This window comes from Melospiza georgiana, chromosome 3, assembly GCF_028018845.1.
Source record: "Melospiza georgiana isolate bMelGeo1 chromosome 3, bMelGeo1.pri, whole genome shotgun sequence".
NCBI classification, from domain to species: domain Eukaryota; kingdom Metazoa; phylum Chordata; class Aves; order Passeriformes; family Passerellidae; genus Melospiza; species Melospiza georgiana.
In genome coordinates this window covers 49,668,797-49,694,538 of record NC_080432.1, presented here as the reverse complement: position 1 = coordinate 49,694,538, position 25,742 = coordinate 49,668,797, and the positions used below count along the sequence as shown (strand labels likewise).

Here is a 25,742-nt window from a genome sequence, read left to right as displayed (position 1 = left end):
GGGACCCCCGGGCCGCTGGCGCCATCATGTACCGCTCCAGCAGCGGCCGCTCCGGCCCTTCGTCCTCGTCCTCCTCCCACCGCCTGAAGGAGGGCGGCTCGTCGGCGTCCCGCGCCTCCCGTTTCAGCACATCGGGGCCGGGGCCAGGCCACGGCCGGCCTCCCCCGCCGATGCCCGCCGCCGCTTGCGCCGCCGCCTCGCCGCCGCGCTCCGCTTCGCCCCGTCCGCCGCCGCTGCGCCGCCACCGCTCCCCATCGGGCCACCGCGGGCCCTGCCGCCGGTCCCCGTCGCCGCACCGCAGCCGGAGGTTGCCGTCGCCGCCGGGAGGAGCGGGGCTCGGCGGGCCCCGGGGCCGCCGGGGCAGCGAGCACGGAGACGGCGGCAGCAGCAGCCGGGTAAATACTGCGGTGCCCCCGGGGGCTCGGTGCGGGCCCTGCCCCCGCCCGGCCGGCTGTCAGAGCCCCTAACCCGGCGCGGCCGGGTCCTCGCAAAATTACACCGGCCCCGGGCTCTCCCTGTGCTGAGGGAGAGCCGCAATTCCCCCCTATTCCTTAGACAGCCAAATAGAGGAAAAAAATAGATTTCCATTTTAAGTGATGTTTTCTCACTAGTTTCCATTGCATTTTTATTTGTCTTACTGGCTAGAGCCATTTTAGAGAAGGTTCGAAGATGATGCTGTCTTTTCGCTAAGGCAGAAGATGTCATTTTCCTCCGTTGAACACGTTGGGTTGTGCTAGTGCATAAATATCGTTTAACTTACGGGAATATAACTTTTTAGACAGCATCTTGAATGAGTACTTTGTCTGAATTCTTCCTGCTGTCACGGCGGGCGTACAAAGAGGGCTGTTACTGATTTATGTCTTTGAGAGGGATTATTTGCTAGGCACCGCTTTGTAGCTGGGGCTGTGCACAGGGTCTTCTCACTTTGTCTTGGCAAAGTCTGATTTGGGCAAGCTCTGTTTTGGTGTCTGTGGTGGTGGATGGCATCTTGGATGCAGACACCTTCGTAATAAATCAAAGTGTGAAGACTTCTTTTTTTTTGCGTGAGTGGGATTGGCTCACCTAGGTTTTGTGTTCTTGCTCCTTGGTGCAGTGATTGTTTTGTCTGGTGACTCTGAGCTGTGGTGTGTAGGAAGTTCATTGTGCATTTGTACTACCGTGAAAGAAGATATTTTTGTACTGGGGTACTCTAGGCAGTGGTTCCATGGTCACTCAATCCAGCACACCTGCAGTTGCAAAGAACGGTGTCCTCGCCTTTCCCTCTTGCTTTGCAGTATATTCTGCCCTCTCCCGTGTGCTCAGACGTGGATTTGTGAGTGGCAGAGTGGGCTGATGTAAGGAAACAATGTAGCTGAAAATCAGTCCAACAAAAGTATGTTATCTCCTGGTCCCTTGCCTGATGGGACACTCCCAAGGAAGAATGGGAATTGCCCTTTCTCGTGGTGATACAGGTTCTTACCGGATTTCTTTGGAGCTGCAGCCATAGAAGAGCTCATGGGTGATTGTATAGTGCCATTAAAATTCAGGTATTGGTGTTATTACTTATGAAAGGTGAGTTGCCCTGGAGATGCAGGAAGATAGTGTGGTTTTGAACAGTTAAGCCTAGCCAGGCTACAAAACTTGCCTCTGGCCGTTTGTTTTCACGTTGTATTTCACCCTTATCTCCATCCCCTTTAGTTTCCTGTGTGGTGCCCTTGCAAATTGCATTACTAATAATATCCACGATGAAAATAAGTAGTTTTTAAAGAGGAAATGTTTTTCTGTCTGATTCATGTCAGTTTGTGTTGTGGCTTGATGGACAGTTGCATGTTCACAACTGATGGGTGGCAAACCTGGGATACAGGACAGAACTTTCTTAAACTGCCGTCACCATCACTCAGTCTCCCTTTTCACTGTATCCTCGATAGGCTGTGAACCTGTGCTGGCTGTAACAAAACTTTCAATGCTGACTGTGTTGGTAGTTCAGACTTGGAGAAATTTGATCTAGGAGTTTTAACTAGAAGCCTCCCACTCCCTCTTTGATGGGGGGGAAGGCCACCAGAAACATCCACTTTACACGAATGTTATTTTTGACAAACTCTGCTCTTCTAGTGTTACTTTACACCCTCCTGGCTCAAGTTGAATCAGTCATCTCAACAAATTGTTACAGATTGATGATTTTTTATTGCCAGTTCTAACTTCAGAGAAGGATTGAAAAACTATCCTAGAAATTAGGCGTTAGCAGGTTAGCTGATGCTGTACTGATGAGCCAAATGGATTTTTTGTTTATTTACAGGATTACTGCATTTAAGGAAAACCCTTCTGTAGGAAGCAATTGTCACAATAAGAGATCTTGAGACAATTAAATAGAATTCTTCAACCTATATTGTGCTGACTTGCGTTTGCTAAAGCCCAGCGTAAGTAATTCTTAGAGTGTAACATCCACAATTTTTCCATGGAAGCTTTTGTCCCCAAACAGGTGTTTGACTGGCAACTGACACTACTTCTTCTTCACATTGATGTTACAAAGCATAAAATATGTATGTAGGTTTGTTTTATTTTTTAAAAGTACTGTTTACAAAAATATGGTTAATTAGAGAAAGATAAAAGCTGGGATTACGCTGTCATTTCCCAAAGAGTGGCACTAAATGTAATGGAAACAGAGCAGACAGCAGATATGTTGGGTTATTGTGACTGGTCAGGGTAAAGTTGTAATAAAATTTTTAGGATTTTATGACTTAAGACCCCGTCTTCTCTTCAGAAGCTTGAGAATATGAAATGTGCAGATGTGGGAAGTTACACAAATATATTAGTAAGTGGGATTTTGGAGCTGTCACAGAAAGGGCATGAATTCAGAAGCCCAAGGAAGAGGAATTTAGGTTGCAATGAGGAAAGAGGATTTGAAAGAGGGGAATATATGCATAAGGGTGGGAGATGTAATATCTAGAATGAAGGCACTGTTGGGATAAGGGTATGGGGTTGAAATGGAGAAAATAAATTTGAGTACAAGTTCCAGGTCATTGTCCCTGTCCTATATATGAATTGAGGTATGAAAGCAGCAGCCTCAGAGATTTCTTACTAAATTTTCTTGTTTCTAGGAGTTGTTTTGGTTTCATATTTTGTTGTTGTTGTGATTTTTTTAAATTATTATTATTTGTGAGACGGAGTACATGCATTTCCAGGTTACAGCATTGTTGCACATTTTGTTATGCATAATGGGGTGCTGGCAGTGGAGCCATGTACTGGATGTTGTAAGTAGGGATGGTGTTAGTTTCCTAATAGCTGAGGAAAACTTTGTGGTGATTGGAAGAACGTGGAGTGACAGCAAAGGTTTGGGGTGAGTACTGAAAAATGTAATGGAGGAGAGAAAGGTCAGGGCTTTACAGTGAGAGGTTTTGGTAGACTTTCATTTGCTCTTGCAAGGCTGACACATGCTGTTTTTATTTATCCCTGCTGATCTGCGTGCTTGTTCTTTTTAAAGGTTTGTTTTAGCTTCTTTGCTTTCTTGTAAGAAAATTGGCTGAGATTAGAGGACTGGAGCATGTGGGGTCAACAGAGGATGGAGAAATGACAAGCAGGTATGCAACCTGTTCAGTAATATGGCAGTGGTAACTGTGGTTTAGGTGACAGAACAGGAAGGGAGAAAATGCAGTGCAGTGCATACATAGGTATGACTAGTGGTGGTGTTCAGCGCTCCAGATACAAAAACCTTTTAAAAGTGGAACTTCTCCAGTTTAAAAAAAAATACATTACAAAATCATGAAGTTCAAATATTTACTGCCCTAACTGCGCTCTCTGGGCAATTTGTATAGATCAGTCACAAGCAATCCAAACATCCCAAACATTCTGAATGTAAACTATTTCTTTCCTTTGCTCAGAGTTTGTTCTGATATGTAATCATTACTTCTCTGTCTTCAGTGGAGGTGATTGTCATCTGTATGCTCACAGTCTTGATGCCTAGAAGATGGCCTTGAAGATAGTAATTTCTTGAGGCAGCCCTCAAAATTCAGTGTTACAATGGGCACAAGTCAGAATGTGTTTGTATGAGACATGTGCACCTTGAATGTGTTCGATCTCAGCCAGGCTGTTGCAGGATCATTTTGTGCTGGACAAGGCAGTTGGTGTTCAAAGTGTGTTTTGATAAATGCTGGGATTCAGCTTAATGAACAAGACAGAAATCACTAATATGTTAGCTTAGAATAAAGCTATATGCACAATGGATTCTAGTACAGATTTGTACTGCAAGGGAATTTTGTTAGGTAAACTTGTAAAAGAATTCTTTTGCTTTTGTTGGAGATTATGTACTGTTCCTTTGGTCTCTTGGAGGATTGAGCTGAACCTGCTGCATGCTCTCAGGGTGGATGTGGACATTCAGTGCACCTGCTGCTTGCTACTGCAGTTTTCAGCAGTAAAAGCAGTGTGCAGTGCATGACTGGTTTGGCAGAACTGAAGCTGGTTCACTGCTTCCTGTTAGGCAGAATCTATGTTGTGTTGGTTTAAAAAAGCAAATCAAGGATCTCTGTCTTTAGGCAGTCTCACCTGCTTTTTATGGAACTCCCCTTAACTCTGATCAGTCCTGTATTCCGGTGCTATATTTTAGCATAATGTGAGGCATAACTAGTTAAGCATAATTTACCAGTGATGGTGTTTTCTGTACTGTGTATGTGTACAAAGGAAGGTCTGTGCAGAGGCAATGAGCTCAGGTCTTCTCTGCTGTAGATTCTTCCAAGGCAACTTTATTTAGTTTACTCTGGTTTATCTCTACCAGCTTTAAATAATGGTAATGGGAATTTTAGACACCTATAGAAGGTGTTTCTAGTGGCATTGGTGTTTTTAGTATTATGTTGTGCTTATCTGCTGAAAGCAGTATGAGGTGAGGAAAACTGTTAAAAACATCACTGCTAGGAAAATCTTTGTTTACACTGGTTCATGTTGTTACTAAAGTTGTAAAGGGCCAGAAATCCAGACACTTTATTCAGAAATTCCTGGCACTGTTTTTTATGCAATGTTTATTTAGCTGCTTCTTCACTACAAAGAAAGAAGAACAGCAGCAAATTTGTGACTTTGTGACTTTCTCTTTGGTTTTACATCTTCCAAAATGGTGATTTATGAAATGTATTTTTGAGTTGAGAATTTCTAGGTAATTTAAATACGGAGCATGTTGTTAGCACCTGGGATGAGAAGTTAAATGCAGTCAGTACCCTCCCCTTTATTTAGTAACTAAATAGAATTGAAGTATTTGGAACAGTTGTTCTTCTAGTTTGATTTTTCAATTGATCCATCCCCCCAAGTTGAATTTATTAAGCAGAGCAGAATCACTTTCCTTTCTGTGGCTGAGATTAAAACCCCCTGATTGATGGGCTTGCACTCTCTCTTCACTTTACAGAGGCGCTCTCCGAGTCTCCGCTCTGAGTCTTCCCTGGAGCACAGTTTGCGGATTACTGTTGGCAATGACCGCTATTGCGTTGGCACGCCGGAGCGAAGGAGGCTGCCTGATAGACTGGGCTCACCTATTGATAACCTGAGTGACAGGTATGCTCCTCTGCTCGTGGGGATGGCTCTGCTGGATGAGATCAAGCATCTCATTAGCCCACTGAATCCCTGGGGAAGGAGGGTAAGCATGTAGTGATGCTTCCCAGGAGTATTCCCCCGGCCTCTCGCAAGTTGTGGTACAGAGAATTCCTGAACAAAAGTCTCTGCCTGTGTAACTCTAAACAGATACTTCTTTAATTTTGTCAGCTGCTTCTAAATCCCATATAAACTAAGCATGCACATCATATATTGCAGGAGGGAGTGTGATGTCAATCCCTCCAGTGCTTCCTTCCCCTTAAGGGTGGATGTCACATGGAGAATCTTCATTTGACATTTCACTGCTTCAGCCACCTTCTGTTTCTTATGAACCTACCTAGTCCTTACTGAAAGGAAGGTTGTTTGGTATAAAGGTTGTGTAAAGCTTCAACTTCCTCATTTAATTGTCTACTTTCATGATTTTTGAGACTAGTCTAGAAGAAAACTAGAAAGCAGCTTGAAGGAGATTATTAGTTTGACTTTAAAAACCTTGCAGAAGAGAACATGGTCAGACAGTCTCATACAGTATAAAGGAAGTGTTAGAATTCTTAGGATCCCTTGACTGAAATTGGAGAGAAACAGTTCATGGAGAGAATTCTTTTGTGTTAAAATACTTCACTGCTGTGAACAGTGAAGTGTAAATATTAGGAGATACAATTAGGAACTCTTTGCCTTCAGTAGGAGAACCGGTATAATCTGGTGAAAGAAAATCAGAAAACTGTGCAAATAATTCATTCTCTTTGTCTTGAATTGCAAAATTAAAGATGGCATAGCTTGTGCTCTGGAGCATACAGTTGCACTTTCAGCTCAGGGATAAGCATCCAGCACAGCAAAAACCATTACCACTTCCATTTTTGATGCAAATATCATCAACTGTTAAAAAAAAAAAGAGAGGGAAGTGAGCAGAAGAAATGAATTTCCTGTCTTTCTCAGGTGTAAAGTTAAGTTTCAGCAGGTGTAGAAAACCAAATGAGAGTTTGGGTTTTGGTACTGTCACTTTTATGCCTTTACCTCAGTTCTCCTGGCATCAGTGTTTGATCTGTAAATCCCCTGTGCAGTCTGCAGTCTTGTAAATGAAATGAGTGTGTATGCTCAGGGACAGTGCAGTGGTTGGAATGAAAAGGCAGTGATATGTTGGGAACTGGCACTTCTCTGGCAAATTAGGTACATTTGAGGGCAGTGGATGGTGGTATTTGTCCCATTGCTTCATGTTCTCAGGTGAGATTTTAGATTTAACCTCTTCTGTGGTGCTGATGCGTGGTTAGAAATAACATCAGGTATAGTGCAGTTTATTTAATGTAAGAGTGAGAAATCAGAAGTTGACTTCTGTATTACAGAACCCATAGATGCGAAACAGAATGGTAAGAATAGACTCCAGAGAAGGTTTAAAAGTGACATGAGTTAGAATGAGAAGAAGATAAAGTGAGACCATGTAATCATTAAATTACTTCATTGTATTTGTAGTATAAGTATACAAGAACTTCATGTTGTTACTTTCTGATCTGTGCTGGCTGCGCTTTTCTGAGTGTTGCCCATTGTCCAGAAGCTTAAAGTATGTGACAACCAAGTCACCTGTTAGCTTTTCCTTAATTGTCTAGGTACTGCTTCTGTATTCTAAGTTTCTTCACTGCTAGCCATTTTATTTGTTTTCAAAAGACACTTGGGTTTTGATTAAGAACATTGTTTATCAAGTATTTTTCATCATGTATTTTTTCCCTTCCCTGAGAGGCTGCTCGGGTACTGGGACACTGACTTTATGTCTATCACTGGGCTGTAAAATGGTCTTTATTGTTACTGCTTCTATCACATTTTTATTTTGTATGTGGTACGTTCTCATTCTAATTAAAAAAAAAAAAAAGCCAAAAGAAAAAAGTGTTTCCTAAAGATGTCATTTCAAATTTTGAAGTAATTGGAGCAAATAATTCTGAATTTAGTTATTCTCAGCTATTTTTGCTAACTACTCTACTTTGATATTTCAAGCAATCACTTTGACACATTATTTTCTGTAATTTACAGGACCTTGGGATGGTAGAGAGGTTCATTAGTCTATAAAAGAAATAAAATACCAAAGGAGAGAAATCAGGGAGGCTTTTAGAGTCTCCTGCAGCAGTGGATTTTCAGGATGCCCCAGGAGACTTTCGAAGGGTGTTTGTTCCCATGCAGGTCTGTCCTAAAACATCTGTAAGAGCTTACCCCATGTTTCTAGGGAAGCTGGTCTCCTGCACGTGTCTAAATAGGCACACTGAATGCTGCTGGACTGTGAGGTCAAGGTCACCTGAGCAGCTTCAGTTTCCTGCTTGGACCAATAAGTGTTTTTTTTGTCTTCCAGAATCTCAATCTGTCAAAGTGAAAAATAATAAATCTTTTTCTCTCTCCCCATCTTCCATCTGTCCAGCTCTCAGTATTTTTAAGATATTCTACTACTATCTCTGCTGGCACAAGCTTTAGAGAGCATCCCACCAATTCTTTCATCTGAGGTTGATAAAAAAGATAGTCCAAATCACTGCAGAGACTTGGTCTGCATTAGGCTGTGTTCTGAAATAGCGTTTTTTGGCATGATATCAAGAGTAACAGTTGGCTGGAATATGAACAGCTCATCTGACTCCCTGTTCAAAGACTGTGTATTAAAGTGGAGTCCTGTTGATTGCTAACAGCACTATTTATTTCTATTTCTGTGTATGTGAATAAACATACCAAAAAGTAAATTACCTTACACTAGTTGTAGGTCTCTGAGGCATCATGTGTGTGTAGCCTGTAGTCTGTTTTCCATCTCTGAAACTGCAAATTCCAGTGATTCATGGATTCTTTGTTGGTGAAGGAATTGGGATGGTCACAGTGGTACCACCTTGTATCCTCTCTCGAGGATGCAGTAGCTGGTAGTGGACATCACTGGCTGAAAGCATGCAAACCAATTCAGAGGGATGTAACTCTGTTGGACTGTATGCACAGAAAACATGTTTCAAAGAATTCTGTAAGGCAAGTAATAATTTTTCCCAAACCTGTATTTAATTTTCAGGTTTTAAATTTTAGCTGTTCAAAGTGTACTTGGAATGTCTTGCTAATTTTAAATGCAGTAGATTTGCTGTTCCTTTCTTTCCAAAGTATGATTAAAAATTCCTGTGCTTTGTCACTGCAGTCAGTTTGAATTGTAGGCAACAGCTGTCAGACATGCATCTAAATAATTTTATTTGCACAAAAATCAGCTGAAGGTATATGGTGAAACACATCTGTTACTCCATCAGGTGTGTTTATGCAGCTTGTACAGGTTTACCAGGCTCTCAGAAAACGTGCCACTGGGAATAGATATACCTTTATGTAGGTTGTGAAAACAATATTTATTTATGAAATTTAATTTAGCTATTTGTAGATGTTTTTGTGCTTTTGGAGGAGGTGGATATGTGTAGTTTGCTGAAAACTGGAAAGATGCCATGTAATACAATGGGTACAGGTGCATGCCAGATTTGTTTTATAAGATGGGTTGGACTGATAAAGTATCTAATAAATGCTTTGCAATGATGCAAGGTAAAGATTTGTGTTGATTTTGTTCTTAAATATGCATGTGTAATTTATGAAAATACCCAGGAAAAGGACCTTGTCGGTCCATCTCTATTATTCTTTAGTCTGTTGTGAAGAACTGGGGCTGTAATTTATTTGCAGATTTTTTGAAGATGTCTTCTGGCATGACTTGATTTTGTCCCTTCTCAAATCTATGGAGGGACTTTTTGGAGTAGGAGGAGGTGATTTTTGTGGATTCAGGCCATTATACATAGTTTATCTCAAATTGATTCACTCAGGAAAGAGTCGTCTGTCTCATTGATGTCACTTAGGGAGCACATTTTCTTTCTTTCTTGCTAGATTTTGAAATATCAATAAGTAAAACCAGCAGATTGTAGCTTTTAAAGTGGTTGGGTTTGTTTCTGCCTTATCTGAAGAGAAGTTGCAGAAAAGTTTTTAGGCATCAAGGAAAAGGCCTTAGCCAAAACAGTACCCCTAATTGTAGGTTTCTGTAGGTGTCTGTAGGAATTGGTCCAAAAGTAGATATTCCAAGAGAAGAAACTGGGTATTCTGATGTTATGACAGTTGCACCAGCCACTGTAATAATACAGAGAGGCTGGCACAGAAGATGGTACCATTACACTTAATCTCCTTGGTTTATAGATACCAGAAACTGTGCTTCTTTTTAGTTATGGGGTTCATGTGATTAGCGACAGTGCTGTCTGCATATCTGTTGGAAAAGTAAATGTTGGTAGAATTTGTGGTCCTTGTCCACAGCTGAAGATAAAAAAAGGATCTGGTTGCATTTGCCAGTGTGAAACTGAATTATACCTTGAATAATTCATAGGAAATCTGACCTTGGCATCTGACTGGGAGAGGCGAGGAAAGGGATTGTGGTCTGAAATATGATAGTAAGAGTTTTTTAAAATGTGCGGTCTCTCACATCCACAGAAACGAATCCATCCTATCAATATTTCAAGGCTCTAATTCCTCAGTATGAGTTGAATTGTTCATGTCACTGCATTTGCAGGTAACTTCCTAGGAGGGATGTACAGTACCATTAAAAATAATTCTCCCTCTCTACCCTGCATTTTAAGTACATAAAATGTTGGTTCTGTTTAGTAAGGGAGATGTTATTTTGAACCTGGTTTGGAAATTTCTTACCCTTGAGTGGGAGTAAGGCTTTATTTAACCTGATTCAAATACTTCTGTGTTTCTCTCACACAGGGATGATGTGGCTGATGGTCCAATATTCACTAGAGGCCTCACGTGTCCTCGCAGCCTTGAGAGATACCCAGCACACGAAGATCAGCCTTCCAGTCCCTTCATCCCGAGGCACGATGAGGACTACCGCAGCCGAGATGTTTTCCTGCACCGCTCAGATTACAGCCCACACTACGGCCGCCGGGAGGAGCTGCCTCCTCGTGCAGCTGACAGAGATGGAGACAAACTGAGGAGGTCCCCCTACCCTCTGAGGGCAGAGGAGAGGGGCCGGGAAATAAAGCGCCCACGGTACGAAAAGGATGAGAAGATGCACGGTGTGAGTGCTGAGCATCAGGGTTTCTCATCAGGAACGCGGAACTACCGCAGGCGGAGCCGCAGCCGTAGCAGAAGCCTGAGCCCGTCATACCTGAATGAAGAATTCCGAGAGCTTGACCGTGCAAGGAGGAAAAGAGAAGAGGAAGAGCGCAGCAGAAACTTGAATCATGATGTTTCAGGCACTGGCTACACGATTCCTGGCTTGACTAACACATTACAGACTTCTGAGCCTCGCTATACATACAGGCCTGAAGAAATCCCCCCCATGCCCAAAAAATCTATCTTGAAGAAACGAGTAGAGATGGAAGTAGAGTCTGCTGTTCAGGTTTGGTCTCTGTGTGTCTGTCCATGTGCTTCTGCTTTCCAAAGCAATTACTTTATGATACAGACTCTTAGTTTGATTTCCGAAATAGGAAAGCCAAATCTTTGTTTCCCTTTCCTTAAGAGGACAGGTATCTTTTTGCAGGGTGATAAAAGTTTGACGTGCATTATAAACTTTAAATGGTTATGGCACTTAATCAGGAATCATATATATAAATATATATATCCCCCCATTTATACACACACACACACACACACATATATATATATATATATATATATACAAATATAGTCTGAGACAGAGTCAAATGTCTTTGTGGAAATTCAACCCATGACACAGAGATCTGGGCCAGCTTTCAAAGAAAAACTGGCTCTCATAGTACCACAGGCAGTCAGGATATTGATTGAAGCTCTTCCCCTGTGGCAGTGTCTCTTTCTTGTTTCTTTATAGACTTAGAGAACTGCCTAATGCTTCTTCAGTACCTCTGTTTCAAAACAATTTTTAAATTTCCTTACTCTTTTCCCTTTGAGCTATAGGCTGGGATCAGCCCTACTTAATTTGTACCAAACCTATACCAACTCAGTCTCAAAATGAGAGCAATGGACAGATAAGTGGCTGTACTAGTGTGATAAATTGACTTTTTGTGTTTTAACACATCAGTGTTGGTTTGACAGTGACATATTTATCTCGGGAGTGCTCAGATACTGAGCATCCCATTCCATACCTATTACTGGAAATGCTATTTAATAAGGCATTAATTATGAATATCTGAAGAAGTGACTGTGAATAACCTCAATGCAGTAGTTTTTATCTGACTTAAGGTGTTGAAATCCTATGTGACTATGACTAAACTCAAAGCATATCCAAAATGGTGTAACAGGGTTTCAGTTTTAAATTTTCAGTTCTTATGCTTGCAAAAAGTTTGAAATACAATTGTGATTTTGTGTGTTCTCTGAGATAAGCATTCATTGTTGGACAGGGCATTCCAGAATCATCGGGCAACTTGGTTTGTAATCTTCTGTGTTCTCTTTCAACTGCATATTGTCTCTTCTAACACTTTTATTCTGCTGTGAATTGAAGGAGAAATTAACAGGTTCCTTTGTTCTGTGAGGTGCATAGTACCTTAGAAGTAAATAGTATCTTCTCTCTTTCAGCCCGAGGGCTTTTCAAGCAGTCCAGCCCCCAGCAAGGATCTTCCTCTTCTTTCTAGTCAGTCTTCTTTGCCCCAGAGCAACAACGTAGCTCCTTTTGCTTCTGAAGTGGAAAACTTTCTCAAACGGTTTAACCAAGGCTCTCTGGTGGAGGCTTCAGACAAGGAGTTGCATGAAGGTTTGTGTGAGTGGAACCCACTCTCTGGGCCCCCCAAAGACACTCTGATATTTGAGAAGTTTGGAAGCTTCTTAAGTCACAAAGAAAAAGTAGAACCCAAGTCAGAGCCCACCGATCGCCATACTGACTTCCTGCTGCCTCATGAGCGGGCCAGTCAGGATGGCAGTGGTTTCTCCCGAATTCTGGGCATGATGGCTGATTCTGTCAGTGCTCAGGAGAAGAGGAGGCGTAGCTTTCCTGACATTGAGGACGAAGAGAAATTTCTTTATGGCGATGAGGATGAGGACACCAAAATTGAATCTCTCCCCATAGAGAAGCCCCCAGTGAGTTGTGGCAATGAGATAATGATACAGAAAATGAGCCCACCTCCTTCTCCTGCTCCAGCTGTCAAGATGGATCCTTTAGAAGAGCCAAACGCAGAGTACGCAAAGATCCACGACTTGCTCAAGACCATTGGGCTTGACATTGGTGTTGCTGAGATTGGCAAGCTGGCTGTTCGCACCCAGGAGCGCCTCCACGGCAAAAAGCCGGCGTCTCGTTCTCCGGATCGCCGCTCCTCGGACGCCCGCAGGCGGGACGCCTGGGAGCTGCGCCGCAGCCGCAGTGACACTCGATCTCCTGAGTCGGGCCAGCAGCGTTCAGCGTCGCCTCCGGGCTCCTTCCCGCAGCCCAAAGATGCGTCCTCTCTTCACAAATCAGACTATGCTAAGAGTAAGCCGGTGGGGCAGGAGATACCTCCACATGCACCAGAGCAGCCTCTTCCTTCTGTCTCTCTCATTCCTTCAATTCCACCAACTCCTGCTAGTTTGACACCTACACCTACTTCTGTTTCCCAATACCAAATTCCCAGCTATTCCCACTACACTGCTGCTCAAATGTCCCAAAACTATGCCCCTCCCACAATGGCTCCTCCAGGATATGATGCATATGGGCACTATATGGCATATGCAGCCCCTGGCTGGCCTATGTACCCCCCTGCCCAGCAGCCTAATCCTACGCTACCAGAAGCTCATGGTCTTCTTACGATGGCCATGTCAGCGAACCCCACGCGTCCCAATCTGCGGGTGATTGAGACAGTCTCTCTGGGAAAGGATGTCCCTGATGTAAAAAGAGACGGTTCTGTGCTTGTTCAAGTCCCTACCACTCCTTCTCATTCCAAAGCACCCCTTCGTCTGTCATCACACGCTCTCAAAAATACCACAGAAAGGATGTCGGATGAAAAAAACCGGGCAGCTCAAAAGCAGAAGGTATGTTAGGTATTCTGATACTTCAGATTGTGTTGGATTGCATGATTGGTGGGGTAGAAGTTTTTTCTCTAAGGTGCACCTTTTTTTTTCTGAGTTGCTCCAGTTTAAAAATAGTTTTACCTAGTTCACTCCCGTTAAATATTCCTAAGCATTTGTCTGTATTATTCAGTGACACCTGTAAAAAATGCATTTTTAAATCTCTCAAAGTTGCATGCCATTGCCTATGGCAGAACAGATGGAATCAAATACAAAGTTGAATTTCTTTGAAGCGCCCAAAATCTTACAGAGAAGACACATGGTGGCCACAGCTTGGCTTTATTCTGATGAGATTTAGGTATTGAAATACCTGAAGATATCTGGGGATATGTAAAAATCTAAAGGGACAGTGTAAAGAAAATGAAATGTCTTTTTTTACTGATGTTCAGTGGCAGAACAAGAGGCCACTGAAACACAGAAGGTTCCATCTGGACATTCTACGTTGTACAAAATACCACGGTTATACCTGTATTAGACATTCTTTAATACATACTGAAGCATATCATCATTCACCATCACATACAATCTTCCCTCTACATTTATATTAATTCTCTTACAAAAATCACAAAATTAGAAGAATTTAGGGGAAACTACTTGGAGGCTCTGACACCAGTTCAGGTCATGTGTGTTAGTGTTTTCCTCTTCTAATTATCTTGGTTTGTACAATAATTAGAAAGTAGTGGGGAAGAATGCATTTTAAAATAGGAAACTGTAGTTGCACAACTGTCAAAGAACTGGATGATTCCCAAAAGTTGTTTGAGTTTTCAGACTGGTGTCCACTTGGTCTTTCTTGTTAAAATAAGGGCATAGAATTATTTGGGTATGAGGGGACAATTAAAAATCATCTTGTTCCAACCCCACTGCCTTAGACAGGGACACATTCCACTAGACCAGATTGCTCAGAGCCCCATCCAACCTGGCCTTGAAGACTTCAGGGCTAGAGTCCACAGTCTCAAGGGCAACCTGTTTCCATGCCTCACCATCCACACTGAAAAGAAATGCTTCCTTTATATCTAGTTTAAATCTACCCTATTTTAGTTTGAAACTGTTGCCACTTTTCCTGTGACTACAGACCTTGGTAAAATATCTGTACCCATTTTTCTTTCAAACCCCCTTTAGGTATTGAGGCTGCAATAATCAGCTTTTATTTTAAGAGCCTTTTCTTCACTTATATGAAGTGCTACGTCAGCAAATAAGGGAGCTTCCACTTCTTGCAGGAATAATAATTTCTTCATCTGACACAGCTGAAATTTTGTTCTTAATGAAATTTAGTACTTTTGGAAGAGCTCTCTTGGCTAAAGGTGTGTGCTTTTCTCCTGCCCTGACATACCTTTGGTAGCTCATCTATGCATCTTGGTAGCACTTCTAAAGCTTTGTCTGCACTACAGAAATCTTTGTCTAGGGATTAGTCCACTGGTTTTTTGCTGGGATGGTTTGGAGTATAAAAATTTGCATGTTCCACTTGATGCCCCCATGCTGCAAAAAACTCAGAAGGAGGAATTGGTGCTTTGATGATAAAAAAAATAGCATACAAAGCCAAAACAATAATAAAAAAACTTCTTATGTTATTTAAGGTGTAGCTTAACTGTGTTGGTAGAACTATTTCAGGAAGGATTCAGGGATCCTGCCAACATTGCTGTTGTAGAAGTGATTATCTAGGGGAGTCAAGATGACTTGTTTGTTAAAGGAGGAGTCTGTAGTAAGCTTTAAGAGCCTTGTGAAGGTAAAAAAGTCGGGATTTGTCTCCAGTGAAGCTGGAAAAAAACGGAAAGAACTTTTTGGGTTTCATTGTAGCATATTGCTTTGTTTCCTTCTATGAGAATCAATGAAAACCAGTGAAAAAAGGATTTGTGAGCTCCTCGTGCCACAGTTTTTACCTTATTGAACAAGAAACAAATTTCATCCTGATGTTTTTTGTCAGATTGAAGCAAAACCTAACTAACAGCTAAAAGGAGCTAGAGTCAAAGCAGAAGGCAAGGTGAAGGGCTGTGTAATCTGATGGAGCATGCTAGCTGTAGAAACTCTGCATGAGTTTTGGACAGTCATTTGTCATTGATCTTAATTAGCCCTGTGGAAGATAGTCAGCTGAGCCTGAGGGCCTTGGGAAGTGTTGGCAACAAACAGAGCAGTTTAGAGGGATACACTGCCCAAAAGCAAAAAACATTGCCTACAAACTGGGTTGAAGCATGACCACACAATACAGTTACTTTCAGATACAGAGGGAGAGGTTTATTTATTGTGTTAAAATACTCAAGAACATTTTGGGAATAGCGAGCAGTGTTCTATGTCTGGAAAGCTGAGGTCTTCCTGTTATTCTTGCAAGACTGTTTAACTTGGGAAGAGAAGAAAATCCAGACACCTTCCAATTTATTTAGGTGATAGAAGAGAGAGAAAAACTGAAGACTGATCGAGAAGCACGGCAGAAGAAGCTCTACTATCTCAAGACTGAATTGGACAGGCTTCGTAAACAGCAAGGTAAAGTGCATTACCACCCTCCCAGCCCCTGCTTCTTTTTTCTCCCCCATTGGGATGTGTCACAAGGCCTGGTATCTAGCAGGAGAAGGAGAACCAAAATAAGAATTGTCCATAATGTATTTTCATGCTCCTGGCAATGCACAATTCTTGAAAAAGCAGTGACCTAGTTACTATATTAAGATCAATTACATCAAAATTTGAGCAGACAGTTGCTCTTGCATCTTCTTGGCTTGATAAGCTATAGGAATTGTACTTTATGCATTTTAGTGCTTCTTTAGAAGAAGTGAGAAATAGTGACTGAAGATGTTATTGTGCCTTTCAATTTTTCATGAATCTTATCTGGAGATGGAAAAGTCCTCTCTCAAGAGAGCTGATTTTTTGTGTCTTTAAAACGTGTTTGGTCCGAGTGAATACTTAATTCCCTTGCCTTTGGAAAATGATACTTTCAGGTTAGAATAGGCAATTAACTTTTGCTTGTTTTGTCACACAGGGAAATAGTAATTATAAATTGATACTCAGGAGGATTAATGGTAATCCTTATGGAGGCACATCGTGCAGATTTAGTTATGCTGTACCTGAGAGTCAATTCCATCTTTACAACTTCATAGTGAAGATTTAGCCATAATATTTTGTATTAATATTTTACTTGTTGCTGGAATTATTGTACAGATCTAAAGTCAATTTTCCTCTTGCATTTCTGACCCTTCTGCTTCCTTGATTGGCTCAGGCGAGATGTTGAGGAAAAAACGTCGTGAGAAGGATGGACACAAAGACCCCTTGTTGGTTGAGGTGAACAGACTACAAGAGAATATTATGAAGGAGATTGCAGAGCTGCATAAAGAATCTGATGCAGCTGACAAGAAGCAGTCTGAGCTTGACAAAGTAGCACAGATCTTGGGGATTAACATATTTGAAAAACCCCGGAAACCGTCTGTGGAAACTAAAGATTCCTCGGAAAAGAGCAGCAAGTCAGAAAATGCAAAAGGTGTAGAGAAGACATCTTCCTCCAACAAGGTAAAGTCTTCAAGTTTGTGTGCTAACGATTTTGCCACTAAGAGAAGAGGGCACTGGGCAGACAGCTGGTCCCAGACATTTACTAAAGGATCATTTGGTGTCATTTGTTACCACATCTCATACACTGGCTTTGATGGTGCATGCAGGTAGAGTTGATGTATCAGTGTACATAATGTCCCTCAGGTTTTGTGCAGTTCAGCACCACTTACTAATCTTTATCTTGATATTGCTGAGGTATTGGTTGGCTTGAGCAGTATCATGAGTGTGTATAGCTGTTTGGTCTCAGTACCATGCCAGGAGGACAGACTTCTTTTTTCTCTACAGAATTTCTGTCATGGCCTTTCAGACCATGTTTATAGGAGTGTTTATACAGCAAAGCTCTCTGGAAGTTGGGAGCATTGTTGGTCTTCTTGCTTGGTAATAATAGCAACAAATCACAAGACTTAAAGGTGATGGTCAGCATAAGATGTTTTTTCTGTACACATGTTCTCTCTTCAGAAGTGTCAGTATGCATCAGTATGGTCTCTCTGGTGTGGTCTGTACTACTCTGGGCTGGATGTACCAGCATTCCAGAAGATAGTTTTACTTTAAAGTAGGAAGGATACTACCATCTGAAAGGTTATGCTTGTATTCAGGAAATCAATTATCCTGCTTTTCAGATGTTTATTCAAATATGTAACAGAAATAGCTAATGTGAAATTGTAGATTAATTTTGTGTAGATCTTAGCATATATATTTTTTGCAGAGAGGAAAATATTAGTAGGGTAAGTGATATAAGGAAAACTGAAATGGCACCTCATCAATTTATCTGAAGGGAGAATGTCAAGAGCATGGAGCCAGGCTCTTCTCAGTGGTGCTGAGCAATAAAACAAGAGGCAATGGGCAGAAACTGATGCACAGGAACTTCCAGCTGAATGTGAGGAAGAACTTCTTCACTGTGTGGGTGACTGAGCACTGGGACAGATTGTTCAGAGAGGTTGTGGAGTCTTTCTCACTGGAGATATTCCAGTACCACCTGGACACAATACTGTCCCGTGTGCTCTGGGATGACCCTGCTTGAGCATGGAGGTTGGACGGGATGACCCACTGTGGTCCCTTCCAACCTTACTCATTTTGTGATTCTGTATTTTCTCCAAAGCCACTCAAATCTGTTTATCCTGTAAAATTTTCTTTATGCTTTATTGTGGTCTGAGAACTCATTAGATATCTTCAATTTAATGACTTGCTTTTGGGTTTTTTTTTGTTGTTTCTTGAAACATCTCTGAAATTTACTGTTCACTTACTTTAACAAATTGCTTGCTTCAGTCACCACTTCATATAACTTAAATAGGCAAAAATATTTGTTAAGTCCTACATTGCATTAAGTTATATTGTTTTCTTTCCTTGAGATATGGCGTGTGTGAATATACTTCTCATTATTTTAATTTGCATTGTCTCTGTCGCCCAAACCCATAATGACTTGATCCCCTTTTCATAGTTCCTTATTTTAACATGGAAAATTGTGAGTTCTGGACAGGAACACTTGAGTATTTTCATACATATGTAGGCACATACAACATGGCCTTCAGCCTGTACAATTCCCGTTGTAGTTCTGATTAACTTTTTTTCATGAAAAGAAAGATGGTGCTGGCCTTTCAACACTGAGATTGGTTGACTCTGCCAACCTGAGGGCAAAAGCTTTTGCCTTTCTGCTTATTTGCAAGGCACCTTGTGGTCTCTTGCTGCTGACCCTGTGTGTCTGTGTGTTGTAGTTACACAGTCAATGCAGAGGTGAAGCCAGTGTCACTGTGCTAAACAGACAGATCACCCTGTCTGGGCTCTAAATAGTAGCAAATTATAAAGTCATCTTTGAGCTGGGGTAATGCACAAACTGGAGTTAAGAGTGGGCTGTCGCCTGTCTGTCTGAGAAGTATTGTATTTTTAAAGTTTTGATTGAGATAGTATTTTTATCAGTCTATGTCTATAAATAACATAAACATTGATGCTTGTGTGACATTGTGAACATCCTTCCATGCACCGCCTGCAGATCATAAGCTGATCTCATTGTTCAAGAGAATGTCTGCTATGTTCTTGCTGACAGAATATGTGCAAATATTCCTGAGGTCACTTCTTATTCTGCTACCAAGAACCAGATTATATTGGGAAATAGATATCTGTGGGGTGCACAGTGGCCTGGCCGTTTCTTCATTTTGATTTACAGTGCATGTTGTGGAGGGTGGTGCTAAGGAGCTTAAAGTTTTAAGGCAGATATTATTTGACAATTTTGAATCTGCTTAAATAAATTTGTTCAGTGCTGGTAGTGAATGACTTGGAAATCATGCAACCAACTCGAGTCTGCTAAATTAACTTGCTGTTCTTTCCAGACTGCCATGCAAAATGATAACATGATGAACTTTATGCCGTTGAAAATGTAACTCAGAACTCAAAATACATGTAGTACTATTGTAATCCAAATTACCAGGGCTCATTCATGGTATATTTCAGATAATATTTGTTTTGCTACGAGTTTAGTTTAGTATTAATTTTGGATAGAGTCTTGAAGTGTCTGTATATCACTATATGGCGTCTTTCTGTACAGGTCAATGTAAGTGCAAACATCACATGTTTAAATCACAAGATCCTTCACCCTATATGCTTAGGTAATTAACAAAACAGCATCTTTCTTTTATTATTAAACAGTAAGTTTTCTGGAGAGTTTAGGAACACTCAAATAATCTGATAAAACTGATCGAGTTAAATACTTTTAGTCACCTGATTTTTGCTTCCTTTCCCATTCTGCTTTCATCCAAACTACTTTTACAGTAACTTCTGAATGCCTCTAGGGGAACTATTTGAGGTCTTCTGGGCACTGTTTGGCTAGTATGGTAAATTGGAACTGTTATGTGAAACCAATAAAGTGGGAAGGGTGCATGCCACAGGGAATTTGTTCATTTGGTTCCTTGATTACCTGCAACCATCCAGCCATTACATCTGGGACCCTTATTGGAACCTCTTCACTGCAGCCACGCAGCATCTTAGTCGGCAATACCAGCTCTCTGAAACAGTGGAATTAACCTGGGCGCTGAAAAGCAGGTGATACATTTTTTTTGTGTGTATGGCTTCTGCTGGAGGCAGGTTCTGAATTCTAGAGCATTTTGTCTGTCCTGCCTTGTCTTAGAGAAGTGTTTCCTTCTGTTCAATTTAGGAATCAAAAACTACTAATGAAAAATCGAGAGGTAGAAGCCCGAAGCCAGCAGAATCCTCTTCACAGTCTTCCAAACATCCTTTCCAGTTGGCCAATATTTATGAATATTATGATGCAGGGAACCACTGGTGCAAAGACTGCAATACCATCTGCGGGACCATGTTTGACTTTTTCACACACATGCATAATAAGAAACACAGACAGGTATGTTGCAGGCTTCCTTCACTAAGTGCATTTCATATTGCTGTGAATATTAACACTAAAACATACATCAGAGAACTACATTTACAAAAGAACCTGAAGTAATAACGAACCCAAGAAGTAACTTATAAATTCTTTTCCCCTAATGTTGGACTTGAGCAGTTGTTCAGCTACTGGTGGATTCCAAATAGTGTAAATGGGGCCTGTGTTTAGTTTGCTCAGGTTTACCACTTGTGTTTACCTGTTCTTTGCAGTCATTTACATTTTACACTTTTCACAGGTTATTTTGTCATTGTAAATTGCAAAGTGGGAGGGAAAAGAGAGGAAAATAAGTTGTTGTAAATATTTGCACGTTGATTTTAATGTTCAGTGTTCTAAAAGAATATTAAAAAGGAAAAAGACAAGTGTACTTGACTTGCTAGTGTAATATATGAGCCTATATACCTCTGTCACTGTGCAAATAGACCCTGGATCCTTACAACAGACCTTGGGCTTCGAAGACCCAGAGTGAGACCAAACAAGAGTCCATAAAACGCATTGATAAGATAACGGTTCCTGCCAAAGGTATGTTGATTTTTATTAACTTGGCTGTCATCCCTCTTTGCCCTCCAGCAAGTCCCACTTGCTCAGAGAAAGGAATTTTCAAAACTTTACCTTGGTATAGGACCACATATAGATAATGTATTATTAGGAAAAAGGCAAATTATTTAGTTTCTTGATGGTTCTTGTGTAAAAGGTCTTGAAGCGAGAGTGTAGGAAAAGTGTGGTTTCTTCTCTTTTTAGAGATTAGTTTTTTATTTTGAATACCAGTTATCTTTCAGTGTAGTTCTGAAATAATTTTTGCAAACATATTAGAATTCAGAGCATGACCACAGTAGTTGGCAGTATTTTGGTAGATCTTGCACAGTATTCCACACAGTCTTGTAGCAGACTTTTCCATTCAGTACATTTTTAGCAGAGGTCTCCCTGAAAATTGACCGATGAGTACTTGTTATAGTGCAGATACAGAGAATCTGAGACAGACATATGGAAGGAGCTGTAACTGAGTTGAAAATTAATACAGGATTTAAAATATGAACATCTAAAAGGCCTGCCAGTGATCAACTCATTTTATTAATCTGTTGTATATTTCTGGTAGTGTCCAGTAAAGAAGAATCTGCAGTGTCTTAGATAACTGTAGCAGGTTCTGTAGGCACAAGGATACAATCTTTCTGAACTTCAATGAAAATATTTGTGTTTGGTTTATAAACCAGGTGTTTAGTATTTAAGCAGACTATATCAGAAAGATGGAAAATAGATCAAGGCTGTAGGAAATGTTAACCTACTTGAGTACTTGATTACCTTAATTCAATGAAGAGCACTTAAATCTCGAACCATAGTAATAAACTTCTTCACTTTGTATGTTTGTTCCTGGTAGTGGGGGTTCCTATGTAACTGTAAGGAGAGCAGCATTAACTGTTCCAAAAAGAACATTGCTGGAGGTTTTGCTGTTGTTCTTTGACCAACTTTGTTAAGAGCTTGGCATTTATTAGGTTTTGTTTCTCTGATAATTTTCTTTGGCCTTTTCAGGCTCTGAGTTTCTGATTCCCATCACTGGATATTATTGCCAGCTCTGTCATGAATTTTTTGGAGATCAGATCTCAGCAGAGCAGCATGTGAAAAGTCATCCCCACAATGAGAAGTATAAGGTTGGTAACTGATGTACTAGGAAAGAGACATTCCCTACCTTAGCTTCTGCTTGTTCTGTCTTCCTTTCCTGAAGAATGTCATTTAACTCTTGAAGTATATGTATTTGGTTATATTCATTACATTCTACTGAACTAAATAAGCAGAACTTCCCACTACACCAGTACATAGAGATATTTTATCTGCATGAAGCTGAAACATGTCTACTGTAAAGTGACAGCACTGCTGCAAGCAGTTTGTAATACCTCAGTTTCTTGGTAGGAAAAAGTTCCCTGTTCTCTTAGTGTTGAGATGGCACTTACTGAGCAAGTCAGAATTGTCAGAGAGCTGCATTTATTTAGTTATTTTTCATAGAAATGAAAAATGGTGGCTAAAATGTTGCTGTTTATTTCCACAGAAATACATAGATGAAAACCCACTCTATGAAGAGAGGCGAAATCTGGACCGTCAGGCTGGATTGGCTGTGGTTCTGGAGACAGAGCGCAGGCGGCAAAACGAGCTGAAACGGAAACTGGTTGAGAAACAGAAGGAAGAGAAGGATGAGAAAACCCCAAAACTAATAAAGAAGGAGGAAGTAAAGAGCATCCCAGAGTCAGGAGAAGGGAATAATGAAACCCAAGGCAAAACAGATTCTTCTGGGCGAAAAATTACGGTAAAGCTAAAGAAGGAAGAGAAGGCAGAGGAGAAGAAAGAAGAAAAGAAAGAGGAATTGAAAAAGGAATCACCAAGCCAGACCTCCTTTGGGAAATTCAGCTGGAAAAAGACTGAGAGAGAGGATAAAACGCCAGGAGCTGTTGCAAAGGAAGAGAATACAGAAGGAAACAAAGAGGAGAACAAGTGTCAATCTGTGAAATCCCATATAAAGCCCATTGAAATAAAGCTGTCTGGGAAAACTGTTATTCCACACACTAGCCCATGGATACCAGTTGTTTCCACACCGACACCAACAAAAATTCTTCCCAATTTACCAGTCCCCACCATGATTTTCAGGAAGTCTAATACTGCAACAGTTAGTAAACCACCACCTTTGAACACCTTTTTATCCATAAAATCCTCTGGAACTACCACCAAACCACTGCCAGTGGTAAAAGAAACAAATGCAGATCTTCTGCTGCCTCCAGATATCATATCAAAAGCTTTTGGAGGAGAAGAAGTAATTTTAAAAGGCTCAGAGGAGGATTTGAAAGCAGCAGAGAAAAATGAGTCTTCTCAGCCTGCAGATAGACTACCTCCACCTCATCCTCCACCAGCAGTCCAGCCAGCAGCTCTCATCCCTGCAGATGAAGTAGCTCCAGGTGTGTCTGAAAGTGAACAGACAATGTTGGCAATGCCTGTGAGACCACCACCACCTTCAACTGCTTTCAGTGAACAAGCAAAAAAGATAGAGAAACGAAATTCTTGCTTGGCCACAGCCAATGCTAAAGATCTCTATGATATTTTCTACAGTAGTGGTGGAAAGGGTTCAGCTGACAGCAAGCTTGCAAGTTCTGCGCTTCCAAATGGAGAAAACCCTAACATAACAAAACCTGCAGATTCATCTGCAAATCACAGAACAAATAGTAGCTCACCCTCACTGAAGGAGGATTATGAGGCTGTGGATTCCTCACAGTGTAATAGTCACATGACAGGGAGTTTGGTTCCTGTTGAAAATCAGGCTGAAATGAACAAGAAATCACTTCAGCCTCACCTATCAGAAATGTCAGTCACAGAATTACCAGGAAAAAACCCTGTTCCTGGTATCCAGATGCCTGCAGAAATTGGACTTGTTGATACAGGAGGTGGAGAGCAGGCAGGCAGTCTGGAATTCTGTGAACTACAGAAATCTGAGGTCCAAGAGAAGGTTGGACAGGAAGATGGAAATAAAACTCCAGTTACAAACAAAAATGTTCGTGGTACCTTGGAGACAGAGACAAAAGACTGGGAAATAAAAGCAGTAAAGCCTAAGCATAGTCTGCACACAAAGACTTTGTTACCTGAGACACAGAGTGAAATTAAAAGTTTGGGAAATTCCCATTTGGTGAAGTTAAATGATAACTGTAGAACTCACTCAGAAACTGATAGTCCAGACTTGCTCTGGGGCACTTCCAGAACTAGTAATGAAAAAGAACAGATAGTCACAACTCATTCTTGTTCTGAAAGTGGTTGGGATCTATCAAATACTCCAAATCCAGAAATAAAATCTGGTTCTAATGAGGTTGATGCTTCAGAACTGACAGAGGGGCAGACAAAAACTAAAAGTACCCTATTAGAAGCTCAAGAAAAAGTTAAACCTAAACCTTCAGGCCATACAGTGTTAGATAACCAAACCCAGAAGCAGGGCGTTGAACGATTAGTCAATACCTGCTCAAACATTGCTGAACTCAGATCCAATCTTGAATTAGTAGCTGAAAATGAAAAAAAGTCATTAGGACACACTGGATCTGATGCAAGATCAGATAATTTTCTTTTCAAGAGACCATCAGAGGATGTGAAACACATGAAGACTCCCTCCCAGAAAGCAGAGCTTGAATTGAAAAGCACTGATTTAAATCTGGGAGACAATAAGGTAAAACATGAATGTTTCAGCATCCTTTCAGAAAGACTTTTAAAGGAAAATACAGAAGAAGTCAAAAAAATAGAAACTATTGCGTCCATTAGGCTAGAATCCAGTAAACTTAAAAAACTGGGCATTGAAAGAACAGTGAATGAAACAGAGATTACTGATTTTACTACATTGACTTCTGATAGTTGTGAAGATAAAATTTGCACACGGATTTCTCAGAAACCTATGCTGCAGCCTGGATCACAGACCTCAAATAGTGACACTACAGAAGTGGTCATGCCAGTTCTAGAAATGCAGGGCATTTCTCCCACCTCTGAGCTACTTGTGCAAGTGAAGGAGAGCAAAGGTGGCACTGTTGAAATGCTGTCTCTGAGTTGTGACATTGGCAGCACAGAAAGTCAGGCTTCTGGGTGCGTGGAAACTTTAATGCCTGGGCTCAGAGAAACACATGGGAAGGTGGGTGGCTCAGGAGGCAAGGGAATGTGCACCATCCAGAGCAAGAAGACTGAGCAAACAGAAGCTCCTGACAGTAGTTTGGAAGCTACAATGAAACCAGGAATTTCTGAAAGCATAGCAGAAAGCCCAGTGGGTTGAAGTAAACCCAGCCAGTCCCAATATTTGAGGAGCCAGAGCTGGGATTATGTATATGGTTTTTGTTTGTTTTTCTTTTTGTTCCAGCTGAGAGTTTTGGGTGTGTTTTGCATTCTGTGGTAGGACTTGACTAAAGTGAAACGTAAATCATCAGAAGGCAGTCACATACTTTATTCTGTACATAATTAATTGTGTAAAATGTTTTTTCATGTGAATTTTGTTGCCAATTTCTTTTCTACACTCTGCTATTAAAATGGAATCTTGTTTATAATGAGTGCGTCTTCTTTATTTTGGGGGCTTTTATTCTTTGACCATTCCTGGTCAAAGATTTCCAGCTCACCCAGTTTGTGTCAGTAGCACTGTGAGTAGCCCAGCTGCTGAGACAAGCTCAAGAACAGCAATTTAGAACTGAGGAAATGGAGACTTTCAGAAGAGCTAAAACCCAAAATTTCTTTGAACTGTAATGCATGGGTTCAATTACTTTTGTTGTTTTGAAATGCAAGAATGTGTTCAGAGTTGATTTTATTTGTCTGT

The 25,742-nt window shown here is 41.0% G+C and overlaps 1 protein-coding gene across 1 annotated transcript; it reads left to right on the top strand.

Annotated features, from left to right (window-relative positions):
- The first annotated feature begins 26 nt into the window (after nucleotides 1-26).
- On the top strand, nucleotides 27-25,479 carry ZNF318 (zinc finger protein 318). Its single transcript, XM_058019796.1, has 10 exons — nucleotides 27-395; nucleotides 5,366-5,511; nucleotides 10,270-10,906; nucleotides 12,058-13,479; nucleotides 15,891-15,990; nucleotides 16,718-17,004; nucleotides 20,189-20,392; nucleotides 20,854-20,953; nucleotides 21,959-22,077; nucleotides 22,473-25,479. The coding sequence occupies exons 1-10, from the start codon at nucleotides 27-29 to the stop codon at nucleotides 25,209-25,211; spliced, it is 6,123 nt and encodes a 2,040-aa protein (XP_057875779.1). The 3' UTR covers nucleotides 25,212-25,479.
- Nucleotides 25,480-25,742: the final 263 nt, after the last annotated feature.